Source organism: Artemia sp. Qi Xiang Cuo, chromosome 12 (genome assembly GCF_049724085.1).
Source record: "Artemia sp. Qi Xiang Cuo chromosome 12, ASM4972408v1, whole genome shotgun sequence".
Taxonomy (NCBI): domain Eukaryota; kingdom Metazoa; phylum Arthropoda; class Branchiopoda; order Anostraca; family Artemiidae; genus Artemia; species Artemia sp. Qi Xiang Cuo.
The window spans coordinates 58518873-58533872 of NC_142805.1; the positions used below are offsets into that span (position 1 = coordinate 58518873).

Sequence of the window (15000 nt, forward strand, 5' to 3'; positions counted from 1 at the left end):
TGAGCGAATTCCCCCTCTCTTTTGAGAAATTAATCAGAAATTTTTGCACAAAATAAGCTTTTCAAAAAAAAGTAAAGGACTCCATTAAACCAAAAATAGAATCAAATAATTTACCAAGCATACAACTACCACAAATCAGTATTAATAAATAAATAAAACCCAAAACAAACAGAAATTAAAATAAGTCAAACTCAAAACGAGCAGAAATTAATCTGGTTCTAAACCCCTAAGATCTCTAAGAGCTAGAGTATAGTTTCTGCTTCGCTGAAAAACATTCAAATAGATCGACTGAAAATAATGTGCATTGTCAGTTTAATATAAATATTCCGATATTTATTCTTCAAACCATTAGTTGGTTTTTGATTTCTTTAACTTAAAAAAATAAAAACATTTGAAAGAATTTGAAGAATTCATTGCACATCTTAGGCAGTTACGTGTTCTCCAGAATAAGGCCATCAGGATTCTTTCTAATAATGATTCTCGTTCTTCGGTAAGGGTTCTGTATAAGAATTTACATATACTACCGATTTCTGGTCTATTTAAGTTTTATAGAGAACAGTTAATGTTTTATATTTTGAATATGGTAGTACCGTTTGGCCTGTATAATATATTTTTTTCTGTTTCTGAACGTCATCAATCCGGTCCTCTTAACACAGTTTTTATTCAACAATCAAGGAAACCCTCGACTCGGTCTGGTTTCTCGCCGTGTCTGGTTTCTTCCGTTAACAGGGGAAAGACTACCAGGTGAGATTCTAGACCAGACGGTTAGACTCGATTTCCGTAGGTTGCGAAGGGGTCATTGTGTTGGTTGTTATGATTTTGATTAATGCGTTTTTTTGTTGTTGTTTTTTTTTTACCTCAAGTAGTGCCAAAAAGTATGAGGATTGGTAGTGAATATTAATGGTAGCCTACCCGTCGGGGAATTGAGTGAGCAAGAGGAAAGGAGGAAAGGAGAAACCTTACCCGTCGGGGAAAGGAGATAGTGCCTGACAAGCCTGGATGACCAGGCTTCTGGAAGTTTGTAAATATTTATGCAAATAAAGTGATTTCTATATAAAAAAAAACAAAAAACAAAACGCTATCTATAAAAACCTTATATGTCCCCAGGGCATAACTTACACCCCTTGCTCTGAGGCCTCTGTGGGGAGTTATCATCTTCAAAGACCTAACTTCCAGAACTTTCAACTACGTTGAACAAAATGGATATCTCAAAATTTTGATTGGATGTGTTTGGGGAAATGGTGGGCGTGAGAAGGGGGTAATTGCCCTTCAATTACTTTCGACTATTAGAAAGGGCACTAGCCCTTTCAATTTCCAATCGAATGAGCCGTTTTTGAAGTTTCTACAACATTCGCTTTCTATAAAACCTTGTATGCTCCAGGGCATAACTTACAACCCTTGCCCTGAGGACGGGGGGAGGGGGGGGGTAGGGTTGTCATCCTTAAAGCCCTAATTGCTAAAACTTTCAACTACATGGAACAAAATGGCTATCTAAAAATTTTGATTGTATGTGTTGGGGGAAAAGGTGGGCATGGGAGGGTTAGTTGCCCTCAAATCACTTTCGACTATGAAAAAAGGCACTAGCCCTTTGAATTTCCAATCAAATTTCATACGAAGTGCCCTGGTCTAATAAAAAAAAAAAAACATTGTGCCAACATCGTTCTTTACTTAGGCAGCGCAGTTGCGCTGCCTATGATGAGTGTTGCCAGCATAAGCCGGTCTGAATCTGACAGGTGGGGTTTTCGGGATAGGGAAGAGCAATAGTGGACACCTTGACAATACCAAGGAAGGCGCTTCCACAATACACAAAAAGAGAGATAGGCAACCCTATCTCAAAATGCCACGCCCGACGGGGCACGAGAAGCCAAGTGGCTATTATTATCGTTATTTTTTATTATAAAATATTATATATAGATTATTATTTACAACATAGTTAGTATTATTATCATTTTTCATTATTTTTTTTTGTATCAAGGTAATGAACCTTTGTGGCCAAAGCCTTGAATCAGTTGCGTTGTGTAGCCTTGAATAAGTAGCTTTGAATTAAACCTGTGTGGCCTAAGCCACAACGATAACAACAATATCCATGATATGATTGTGCTAGTTTCCAAATAAAAACTGCGAAATTATCTCAGACACAGAAAAATGGCAATTCGTACAGCAGGCAGTATTTATGCCTTTTGAAAAAATATAATATATAACTAGAATTTAGGTGAAAATTGTACTAGCGGCTTTTCAGAAACAAAAGAGCAAAATTTTCTATACTTTTCTGGTAGCTTAAAATTTTCTAAAGAACTAATTTATAGGAAATGTATTATAATCACATAGTTTATGTTTTTTCAGCGGTGTTAAGACTCATCAGATTGAAAAAAAAAAAAAAAAAAAAAAAAAAAAAAAAAAAAAAACACGAGCAAAACATGCTCGAAAAATAAAATTTATCCAACCTAAAATAAAAAAAAAAAAAAATTCGATTCAGAATTCATAGATGAAAGTGAATTTGAAATATAAATATATATATATATATATATATATATATATATATATATATATATATATATATATATATATATATATATTTGTTTCAAACAATCAAACAATTTTTATTTACCCAATGTCTAACACGGAACTGATACCGATAAAAAAAACATACCCGACAAAGACGACCAATAACTTTTCTTGCCACAAGTGCAACGTTGGCGGACGCTAGTGCAACTGCTGTATCTGCCATAATTTCAGCCTGTTGTGATCCCAAGCCTCCAGTGACAGACCTCTTGATAAAACTATCTAATACCATATCTATAAGTTCTGGGACTTGTCCAATATTACCCCATATTTTGGCTTGTATTGATGGGTACATTTCAACCTCTTCAATGGTTAGACTTATGAGTTTATCAAGGATCCAAGCAACTCTTTGTCTTTTAGCGTCGTCAGAGTGTTTACAAAATCTAAAAGTATAGAATAATATATATTTTATTCATAAAAATTTCTTAAAGCTAGAATAGGTATGTCATTAGAGGAGTTTTTAACAACAAAATATCGTGCACTAAGCTCTGAATTGCAAGTTTTAATCCAAAACTCCAAGGTGAGAGAAATAATGGCGTCATCTTGGGAGAGGACATTAGCGCTCCCGCTTATTTTTTTAGAAATACCATTTGAGGCGGGTATTTTCATAAATGCTATTTATGGTAGTTTCCTTGAAAAAAATAAAACAAAAAATTTACCACCCCTAGATTCAAAAAATTGTCCCACCTAGATTTAAAAAGATACAAATTAAAAAAATACCTCCCTCCCCTAAATTTCCTTGAATTGACGCCACTGGAGAGATGTTAAACTTCCAAGAAAAGATTTTACTTTCAACCAATAAGATCCACTAAGTGGTATAATAGGATACACAGAGTATTAATATCATAGGATCTTAGTGAATAGTGATAAAGAATAACAAGTGATAGCTATCAGTCACCGTGTGAAGTCTGGAAATAATAGCATCTTTACGAATTATTATCGTTAGCACGGTGAACTTTTAAATATGACCAATGGGAAACTTTCTGACACCAAGATGGGGCACACTAAGCTCTGAATTTACAATTTAGTTTTGGAAAGTAATATGAAATTACTACACGTAAGAAACTGAACTTTCGTGAAAGATATTATTTTTAATATGACCAAATATTTTCATTAGCATAAAAGACCATAAACCAGACAATGGAACACATAATAAAACATACAGTTAAATTCCGAATATTATCGAATATCAAACCAAAGCTAATTTTTTTTTTATCACCATTGAAAGGGCCGTAGAACCTTTTTGTTTGATTTAATTTAATCCATTGTTTTAATTTGTCGATTTCAATTCCATTGTGTCTCCATAATATGCATTTAGTGCTTGATAAATCTTGGCCAGATGCCACTCCTATTTTTTTCCTGCAATTTTGCATTAGTGCTTAAATGATATTTTTACACCACCTCTTCAATTCAACCTTTGTGAAGACTAATGCAAGAGTTTTTATAGTTTTAAATCATGTCGAATACGAATTCGGCTTTGGCTTAGCTAGTAACAGCAAATTAAACGGAATCATTATAAATTATAAATAAACTATGATAAATTCCAGTAGTACATGCATGCTACAGACAAACAGGTAGCTATGGGATAATTTATAGCTGGTGGACATTGTGAATGATGCCAAATCAATAATAAAAATATAGTGTGCGATTTGGCCAAAAATTGGCCAAATCGGCCAAAAATTGGCCAAATCGGCCAAAAATATTTAGCCAAGATTTCCAAAAATTGTCCTTTTCGTCCAATCATCCAGAACTACGCGAAAAGCAGGTCGTCCCCAAATAGGTTAGGAGGTCACGAGAAAGGATTTAAGGGAAATTGAAACTTCTTTGGAGGGTGTGAAAAGGGTGGCTTTGAACAGATTGGGATGAAAAAGAATTGTGCGTAGCTGTGTTGGCCTCAGGCGGCTTGGTACTGCAGTGATTTTTTAGTAGTAGTAGTAATAGTGAGAATTCTCCTGAAAAATGTATAGCTTATCTTCCTCAACGTTTAAAAGTGCAAATGCTGTACAACCACACTTGACCACTGTCATCACTGTAGCTTCCAATATTCTAATCTTGATTCGCGGACTCATTCTCCTATTTTCGAGACTTTTTTCAAATGTGAAATAACACCCAAAAATCTTGGCCAAAAACATTATGCGATATTATTCACGATTGGGCAGCATGACCATGGTAGTTACTTGGTTCATAGCATACAAAACAAACAGAGGATTACTTTTTCATATGGAGGGGTTTAAAATAAAAAGTGCAACATTACCTTGTCACAACCTTATAATACCTAGGGCTAATTAATTTTTTTCGAACAACCTTCAAACCCTGCCACTTCCCTTCCCTAGCCTACGTCCAAGACCGTATAAAAATACAGGAGGTCATGATTGAAAACGATCTGAACTACAAGAAAAGAAAATTTGATTATCTTTATGTTTTGAAAACTCTTTTGGTCCTTGTTTCACTCCACAGTTCACACTCCTTTTATCACTCCTTGTTTCACAGCTTTACAGTCTTAAATCAGAGAATGGTGACTCCCGTCCACATGAACGAAGTGAAATGCAATGGGACTAATACTTAACGAAAATATAAGATACAACCGGTTGTAAAAAAGTACTACCTTTACCTGCCCCCAAAACTGTCACATAAAAAAGTGGCTATATGGAAAATGAATGTAAGATGGTGAAGCTAGATAAAAATAAACTTGAGTCATATTTACGTATTGAAAGACCTTGTGTTCCTTGTGTAGCTCCAAAACTTAACAGTTTTTAAGTCGGAGAATAGAAGTTCCCGTCAAAATAATTTTGGGAAATATGACGAAATAAATGCTTAGTATTAACATGGCAGGATCAATACAATATACTAGGGTATATAGTAGTGGTGTTATTGATGTTAAAAGTAAAGATCACCATCTAGTAGTGTATAGGGTTAATTTAAATCTGAAATATCGGAAGGGTAGCTATTTCCCGAAAAGTCATGATGTTGGTACACTCCAGGATGATAATTTGAGAGAAACTTTCCAGGAAAAGTTGATTACTAAACTGATGAGTTTAAAATTTGACAATGTGGAAGATGGATGAAATAATTTTAGGAAAGTAATTTGTGAAGTTGCTGATGGTGTGTTAGGGAAGAAAGTTAGGAGCGTAGCTAGGAATATTAATGAAGAAGCCTTAGGCTAAATACAGAGGAGAAATGGCTTGTGCAAGAATTTTCTGAGTGACAGATTATACGAAAACAAAAAGAATGTAAAGAAAGTGGTTAAAGCCTTAGAATATGAACTAAGGAGGTGCGAAGTGGAGGCCATGGATAAAATTGCCAAGGATGTGGAAGATGCAGCTAGACGGGATAATAGTAAAATATTGTACTAACATGTTAATAAACTGAGAGGGAGTAGTCAATCCGGACTTGTCCCAGTTAAATATAGGAACGGAGGCACAGTTAGTGACAAGGAAAGAGTTAAAGAGAGACGGGAAGAACATTTTGAGAATGTGCTAAACCGAGATAGAGTTGGCGAAAAAGATCTAGAGGAAAATAAAACAGTTTGTGATACCTTGGATGTGAAGCAAGATTTGTTTGGTGAGGAAGAATTAGCGACAGTACTAAAAGGATTAAAAATTAATAAGGCTCCAGGTGCTGATAGGAGGGTAAATTAGTTTCTTAAATATGGTGGCTATGAGGTTAGAAATAAGTTGCTGGAGATTATGAATATGATTTTCGAAAAAGGAGAATTACCTAGCAATTTCATGAAAACCTTACTTAAACCACTGTATAAAAAAGGTGATAAGAGTGAGTGAGGTAATTATCAAGGCATTAGTCTGGTCTCTGTAGGTAACAAATTACTTAGTAATATGATAGTTTTTAGACTGAGAGATGCTGTAGACAAAGTTATAATAGAGGAACAGTGCGTTTTAGAAAAGATTGATGATGTGTCGACCAAATTTTCACTCTTAGGGTAGTAATTGAGAAGTGCCTGAGTTGTCAAACATCTTTGGTCCTTAGTTTTATAGATTACGAACAAGCGTTCAATTCTGTTGATAGAAGAGCTTTAGTAACGGTTTTATCCTTGTATGGTATACCAGACAATTACATTAAAGTGATTAGTGTTATGTACGAAAATAACACTGCTGCGATTAAGGTAGGAAATGAGATTAGCAGCTGGTTTAGTATTAAATTAGGAGTTAAGCAGGGCTGTGTTTTATCCCCCTTTATATGGGTTATTTTGATGGACTTTGTCTTAAGGAGCACAGGAAAGACAATGGGAGACCACGGAATCAAATGGAGAGGAGAAAATCTCCTGGACTTAAATTATGCTGATGATTTAAGCATCCTAGATCAAAGTGTGAGCAAATTGAATTAACTTTTAGAGCTTTTGCGAATTCAGGATGCTAGAATAGGTTTTAAAATAACGTTAAGATTGAAATAAGTGAAGATGAAAAGGTGACGTTGGGTAACGAAAAGATTGATCAGGCGGACAGCTTCACTTATAATGGTATTATTATTATTGAAGACGGTGGGAGCAGTGAAGATGTTAAAAGTAGAACAGCCAAGGTTCATGGTGTTTTTTTGAAACAGCTAAAAAAAAGTTTGGAAGGATAGGAAGATAGGTCTGCAAACTAAGATTAGAATTTTGGAAGCTACAGTGATTACAGTGGTCCAATATGTCTCTGAAGCATCGGGGCTCCAAAAAGCCGATGAAGATTTGCTATATGTTTTCCAGAGAATTTGCCTACGGGTTATTCTAGGTACCCAGCTAACTGACTGTATTTAAAACAGTAGGCTGTATGAAAAGTGTGGTTCAATCCCGCTTTCTAGGACTATAATGAGAGAAAGGTTGAGATGGCTAGGGTACGTTCTGCGGATGAAGGATGACAGATTGACGATATTTGTCCTTTCCGGCCAACCGTCTAGGGATAAACGGAAAGCAGGTTGTCCACGGTTGGGGTGGGAGGATGTCATAAAAAAAGATTAAAAGGAAATGGGATTTTCCTGGGAGGGTGTAAAGATGGAGGCTTTGAATAGATTGGGATAGAGGAGGAGCGTGCGTAGCTGTGTCGGCCTCAGGCGGTTTGGCGCTGCAGTGAGTTGTTAATAGCATAAACATGACACGCTTCCGCTGTCCCATTGGTTCCAAACAAATGTTGACAAAACTGTGAAAGGCGCAGGAAACAAAGAAAAAGAGAAGACAAGAATAATTTACTGTTGTGGAAAATAAATTATCGCAAGACAATAATTATTTATCGTATTTTATTAATGTGGTCAAGAATAGCAGGAATAAACCGTTTGGCGTGAAATAAAAATCCAACCAACCAACAGCAATTACGGTTCACAAAGATGTCGATGCTAATTTATCAGATGAGGATCTAACTCATTTTAAAACATTTTAAACTAGGCTAAAAACTGAACATCAAATCTGACAAACCGATTTTTTTTTTCTTTGACAATTTTCAACACTGATTATTGAAAATTTTTTAGCAGCAATCCCTCATTTGAATAGGAAACCATATTTACTCTAAAATTGATTTCCCTCAAAAAGTTTTTTTTTTATATATCTAAATAGATAATGGAAATTTGCAACAAATAAACTTGCGACCAGTGGAAGCCGTATCCACGGCATCCCCCCCCAAGTTAGGTGGTGGCCATGGGCTCAGTTCTATCTTATTGAACGTTTTTTTTTTTTTTATTAAAGAGAATAGCCATAATCTGTTATGAAGGTCAAAGGCTTAATTATATAATTTATATATATATAATAGGCTCACTTATACAAGGCACAGCAGTGGGCTTTAGTTCATAGAATTTCAGCATATATTTATATATAATTTTCTAAACGTAATTAAATATATCCAGTGTACATTTATTTCTATTATTTTTACAATTAAAAAAGGCTCCTCTCCTACACACCCTCCAATTACTTCCATAGTTTTCCGAATAATAAACATTAGAGACTTCTTGAATGTACTTAGGAAATGTATCTACGAAATTAAATTATTAGTGTCAATCAACTGAAATTAAACTTACCTGACTACATTCGGTAGCCAAGGGGTCATGTACTCTAAGCAAAGATGTTTCAATTCAATCGTAGAGGTACTAAAACCTTGGATACATTCCTCGAGAAATTCAAGGGTGAGATGTGGCTCGTTATGACTAAGCTTTTCACTCACTGATTTAATGAAGAGTGTATTATTTGCAGGGATGCAAAGTCCTAGAAAAAAAGTGATAATATAATATAATAATATAAATAATATAATACAAAGAGAAAAATAGTAAACTTACTTAAATAATAATCAGATGATAAAAAATAACAAAAGCTTTATATTATTATACTTTTTTATACTCAACAGAAGCCATTCAGCACAGAATAGATTATAAGCAGCTTGAAGGCCCTCCCCCGAGAAAAACAAACAACTGACAAATAGTAGCCTAAATTATCTTTTCCATGTTCTGACCCTCAAGGAAAATGCTTTTCATTAGACATATAATAATGTGAGAAACTCTTTGTTTTACAACACTTTGTTACGACAAAAATTTTTTTTTTATGACATTTTTGTTTCAAAATTTTCGTTTTTAGGCAGCGTTTAGAAAAAGAAGAAGAAAAAAACAACAAAGAAAAATGAAAAAACATAAAATAATATAAAGTTTAATACACTAGAGTATACTACACACCACCGGGTAATTAATACAAAACGTATCTGTCCGCAAGAGGGGGGGGGGGATTCCCCCAAATTTGGGCCCTACTGTAAAAATTTTTTTAAAATTAATCTTGTTTATTTTTAATTTGTTTTTTTTAATTTCTCTTTAGTTTAACTTTCATCGGATGTTTCTAATGAAGATTATGAGTAGATTTAGATATCAAAAGTAGTTGTTCATACTAGTAACTGTTTAAACGTAGCTGTTTCAAAAGTTTAAACGGATTATACAGTTAAAAGTTACAGATTTGAATAAATTAAGCAGATATAAATAAATTACAGATATGAATAAAGTTACAGATATGAATAAATTATACTAGTAGTTTTTAACTACTCCTATTTATATATTTAAAAAAAAAATCAGTTTTTCGTTCATTACAATTCAATTGTTACTTGTTACAATTATTTATTCAATTTGTTATTTGATGTAGTTCAATTTTTCAATTTTTTTCATTCATTTGCTACCTAATTTTCATCTATATTCATACTCATCTAATTCATATTGATCCAGCTACGAGGACCATAGGTATACGTACGGGCCTGAAATTGCGTATTTGCTTATTTAAGGTGTTGGAACCTACGCCCAATTATTTATCAGATAAATGTACATTTTTTCTCCTGTATATAAATTGCTTTCAGCCGCACTTTAAAGAAACTAATTATCAGGGTTTTCAATATGAAAATACTTCATCTTCACATTATTAAGTTCACGATCCCAGAGTGTAATATTTAAAGCGTTAAATCGGTAGTATGAAAAAAGTTGGCCCATTCAATTAATCTTGTCCCTGATTGGTCCGCGTCCCCTCTGGCCCGTAAAAGAGGAGAGTTTAATTGTTTTGTGTCTACAAGTTGTAACTCAGTATACGTTTAATATAAATACAATATGTAATAGATTATATAATAAAACACAACTGAACTAAGCCTCCATTGAGATTATGTTTAAGTTGTGGTCTGTATGACAATCTGGTAGATGCAAGTGATTTTTCTTATCCCGCTCTACTGGTTATTCCTTAGCCTGATTTAGGTTGGGGAATTGGGGGTTGGGAGTTTTAGGCGAATTCTTAGCATATATTGAAGTTTAGCTCATGCATTTACCAAGTAGATAGTGGCCAAATAGCACCTCTCAATATGAGTTTTCCGGATGAAAATACATTAAAAGTGAGCTAAGTGCTGAAGTATATTCTCAAAAATTCAGAAAAAATTAACACATAGCCTAAGCTAAAAAAGAACCTGTTAATGAGTGTTTTAATGCTTAGTTGATATTGGAACTATATGGGAAATCTATACTCTCAAAGGCTGCTTTACAACCACTAGGAAGTCGTAGCCGAGTAAGACCTAGAAATACACTAGGCTAGACCTACCAGAGGAATCTTCGTAACTTACAAACCTCCGTTTAACTAGAAAGAAAGGACATTACTGCATGAGCAAACTTAAGGGATGATTGGCGGCTCCTCCTTGATACTCTGGGAGCCTGAGAAGGCGCAGACGGACATAAGAAAGGTAATGGGCATGTGCTTTTGTTTGAAAGGATTTCTTTTACAAAAAGAAGGCCTTATTAGAAAAGAAAACACATTATTGATTGTCTGTTTAATATCTTTCGAATCTTTCCATGGGTCAAATCAGTTTCCACAGTTTCCCCACTTTTTGCGATATTCAATTTTGATTCATTTTTTAAGTTGCTTCTTTTTAAATACAAATTCGATTCCAAAAGAACGGATAAATCCTTTCAAGCTATCAGTGAATCAAACCAGTTTTTAGATTTCTCTTTTCCATTTTCTGTTATGTTTTGCTTTGATTTCTGAAGTCATTTGCTCTGTTTCTTTCATCTTAAATAGAAATTTCACGAAAAAAAATCACAAATCTTTTTGAAGTTTTCAATGAGTCTAAACAGTTTTTAAGGTTCTTTATTCCATTTCTGCTTATGTTTATTTTTTATTTATTTCTAAGTTGTTTGTTCTCTTTCTATTCCTTTAATAAAAATTCAATGCCAAAAGAAAAAGAAATCTGTTAAAGATTTCGAATCAAACGAGTTTTTAGGTTATTTTATTTCAATTTCTTTTTGTTAGGTTTACTTTTATCAACTTTTATAGTTTTTTCTCTCTTTCTTTCTTTTTTAATACTCACCAGATGTTTCTAAAAGCTGACCTTCAATTTGAGACCAAAAGTAGCTGTTTGAGCATACAGTAGATTATTATAAGCAATTCATAGATTACGGTCTGATGATCCAAGATTAAGTAGTGCCACGTTGAGCAATGTTTTAGGTACAACTTTTGGTCGAATTTCGGTAAATCTTTGTCAAATTTCAGTCAAAGCTTTTTTGTTTTGCTTAGCTTTTATTCATTTTTAAGTTATTTGTTTTTCTTTCTATTTAAATACTCACCAGATTTTTCTAAAAGCTACCCTTCTTTTTTTTGAGACCAATAGTAGCTGTTAGAACGCAGTGTAGATTATAAGCAGCAGTTCGTAGATTAGGGTTCGTAGAATTTAATTGAATTAAAATCAAGTAATTGTGGGTATCAAGCCATGGCTAATAGTAGAAAAAGCAAAGACAGATAGTCCGAGTGAGTGAGAGGCAAATCAGGCACACTGTCCTTTTTAGAATTGTATAAAAATGATGTCATTTCATTTGTTGATAGATAAGTCTATTTATCACCCGTCCATACGTCATTCCTAGGGAAGAACTAAGGTAGATAGTCATAGAACTATGGAATGAAAGATTGGATTGATTTTAGGTTGACGCGTGACGGACAATGTCCACTAGACTTGCAAAATCTGGGACTGAATGTGCTTGGACTCAGAGGCGAACAAGTGAAGCCTAAGTCAAATAGGCTTGGCCGCTTGTAGTCTAAAAGTGGAATATCATGTCAGAGGATCGACAATGACCAACAAGTCCCCTGGACTCGCAGGCGAACGGTGAAACCTGTAGTTTTCCTAGTGTTTGGTGAAATGGCACGGGTAAACGGCAGGAGTAAGCATGACTCTCTTATTTGACACATACTTGTGTGTTAGCTTTTAGAAAGGCACGCCCGCCTAGAATCTCAGGCAGGTTGACCAAAAATTTTGAATTGACATAGAACCGTTAGATTTCCTGGAATGAGACGCAAACAAGACACGCCTGCCTATGGTCTTAGGCTGGTTGACCAAGAATTTAGAATTGACACAGAACCTTTAATGTGCGTGGAATGACAGGCAAACAAGCCTCCTAAGCTAAATTGGGCACATCCGCAATGAGTGTCAGGAAAGGCGAGTGACCCAATTCTTAGACTTAGACATTTGCACTAATGAAAACTTAATTCAATATGAGTTGACCAACAAGTCACCTGGAATTGCAAGGCCATTCAGCGTCCAAACCCCAAAAAGGCCAACGTCCAAAGCCAAAAAGGAGTTCAAGATTAAGGAGTTCTATGTTAAATAGTACTCCAGGTACATCTTTCGGTCAAATTTATTTTTTGATTGATTTCTTCTCGGTCAAATTTTGGTCATTTTTATTTTAGAATTCTGTCGATTTTTTTTGTTCCGTTGCTTTTTGTTCATTTTTGAAGTTATTTTCTTTGTTTCTTTCTTTTTAAATACTCACCAGATGTTTCTAAAAGCTGCCCGTCTATTTTGAGATCAAAAGTAGCTGTTAGATCACACAGTAGATTATAATCAGCAGTTCGTAGATTATGATCTGATGATCCAAGATTAAGTAGTTCCATATTAAGTAGCGTTCCAGGTACATCTTTCGGTCGGATTTCTGATGAACAATCACTGAGTCCTAAACACAAAAACTTAAAGTTAGTGCCTCCTACATCATTTGTGTATTTTTACAGAAAAAAGTTTGTGTACATTATTTGTGTTTAGTATCTAATGTCACAACCTCGAGGGCATGAATTTTGTTACATAAAAATTGTACAATTTTCCACATTAAAATTTTTTCGTTTTTTTCTCTCACTCTCTCTTTCTGTTAATAAACGTTTCAGAATGCGAAACCAAAATATTTGGGCTAGATTATTTCATTCAGACAACTGTGTTAACTAAAGTTTTACCATAAAATGTATTTTCATATTTCATTTTACTTACTTAAATACAGTAAAAGTGGTAATTTTTTTTTTTTATATAATCAAGAAGCCTGCAAATGCCGAGTTTCATGTGCTACCCCTATCGGTTATATCGATATAGCCCTATGTGCTACCCCTATCGGTGCTACCCCTATAATCGGTTATAAGACGAACTTTTAATCTATCAATGAAAACTAATAAGCATATATCAAAATAAATAAACTATATCGTGCCATACAAACACTAAAAAAAAATTGTCTTAAACATATTCAGTTTTACTTCAAAAGATGTAGTCAACAATATGACAGCCGTTTTTTTTATTTTTACAGGCGTAATATAGTTGACAGTATTAACAACCACCATTTTCATTTTTTACATAAATTATACAGCTGAACAGAAAAACAATTTAATATGCTTACACTTTATTGTCGTCACTAAACCTTAAGTTTCCTCCAACCTATACTATTTTACGGCAAGCCTGCAGCTGTAACTTGCACCAAAAGGACAAGATACTGATATCATTGAATTTATTAGTTCCAGATCTTTCCATTCGCCGAACCAACATTATGATATCACTCAAACCTTTTCCTAGGTTTAAAACCGTAATTTCGTAAAAGGAAAAAGCTAAATATCGGCAAGGGAATGAATGATGAATACTGATATCATTGAATTTAATAGTTCCAGATTTCTCCAGTCCTCGTGCCAACATTATGATTTCACTCAAATTTTTTCTTAGGTTTAAATTTAATAGATGGAAAAAGCTAAATATCAACAATGGAATGATAATGGAATTAATGATAAGGACTAATATCTAAATGATTGGTGAATACTGATATCACTGAATTTATTAGTTCCAGATCTTTACATTCTCCAAACCAACATTATGATATTTCCAGATCTTTCCATTCTCCAAACCAACATTATGATATCACTCAAACCTTTTCTGAGGTTCAAAACCGTAATTACGTAAAAGGAAAAAGCTAAACATCACCAATGGAATGAATGATAAGGAATGATAATGGAATGAATGATGAATACTGATATCATTGAATTTAGTAGTTCCAGATTTCTCCAGTCCACGTGCCAACATTATGATTTCACTCAAATTTTTTCTTAGGTTTAAATTTCATAGATTTAAAAAGCTAAATATCAACAATTTACTGAAAATGGAATTAATGACAAGGACTTATAACGGACTGATTTGTGAATACTGATAACACTGAATTTATTAATTACAGATCTTTACATTCTCCAAACCAACATTATGATAGCACTCAAACCTTTTCTTAGGTTCAAAACAGTAATTTCGTAAAAGGAAAAAGCTAAACATCGGCAATGGAATGAATGATAAGGAATGATAATGAAATGAATGATGAATACTGATATAATTGAATTTAATAGTTCCAGATTTCTCCATTCCCCGTGCCAACATTATGATTTCACTCAAATTTTTTCTTAGGTTTAAATTATATAGATTGAAAAAGCTAAATATCAACAATGGAATGAAAATTGAATTAATGATAAGGAATAATAATGGAATGAATGGTGAATACTGATAACATTGAATTTATTAATTCCAGATCTTTCCATTCTCCAAACCAACATTATGATATCACTCAAACCTTTTCTTAGGTTCAAAACAGTAATTTCATAGAAGGAAAAAGTTAAATACCGGCAATGGAATGATAATGGAATGAATGATAAGGGAATGAATGATGAATACTGATATC

General features: G+C 33.9%; 1 protein-coding gene across 1 annotated transcript in view; it reads right to left on the bottom strand.

Moving 5' to 3' along the window:
- Nf1 (neurofibromin 1) overlaps window positions 1-15000 on the bottom strand; it is a 350626-nt gene that overhangs the window by 56307 nt on the left and 279319 nt on the right. Inside the window, 4 exon segments of the mRNA XM_089097671.1 lie at window positions 2651-2945; window positions 8563-8746; window positions 12808-12963; window positions 12966-12987. Coding sequence (XP_088953797.1) covers window positions 2651-2945; window positions 8563-8746; window positions 12808-12963; window positions 12966-12987 — 657 coding nt within the window.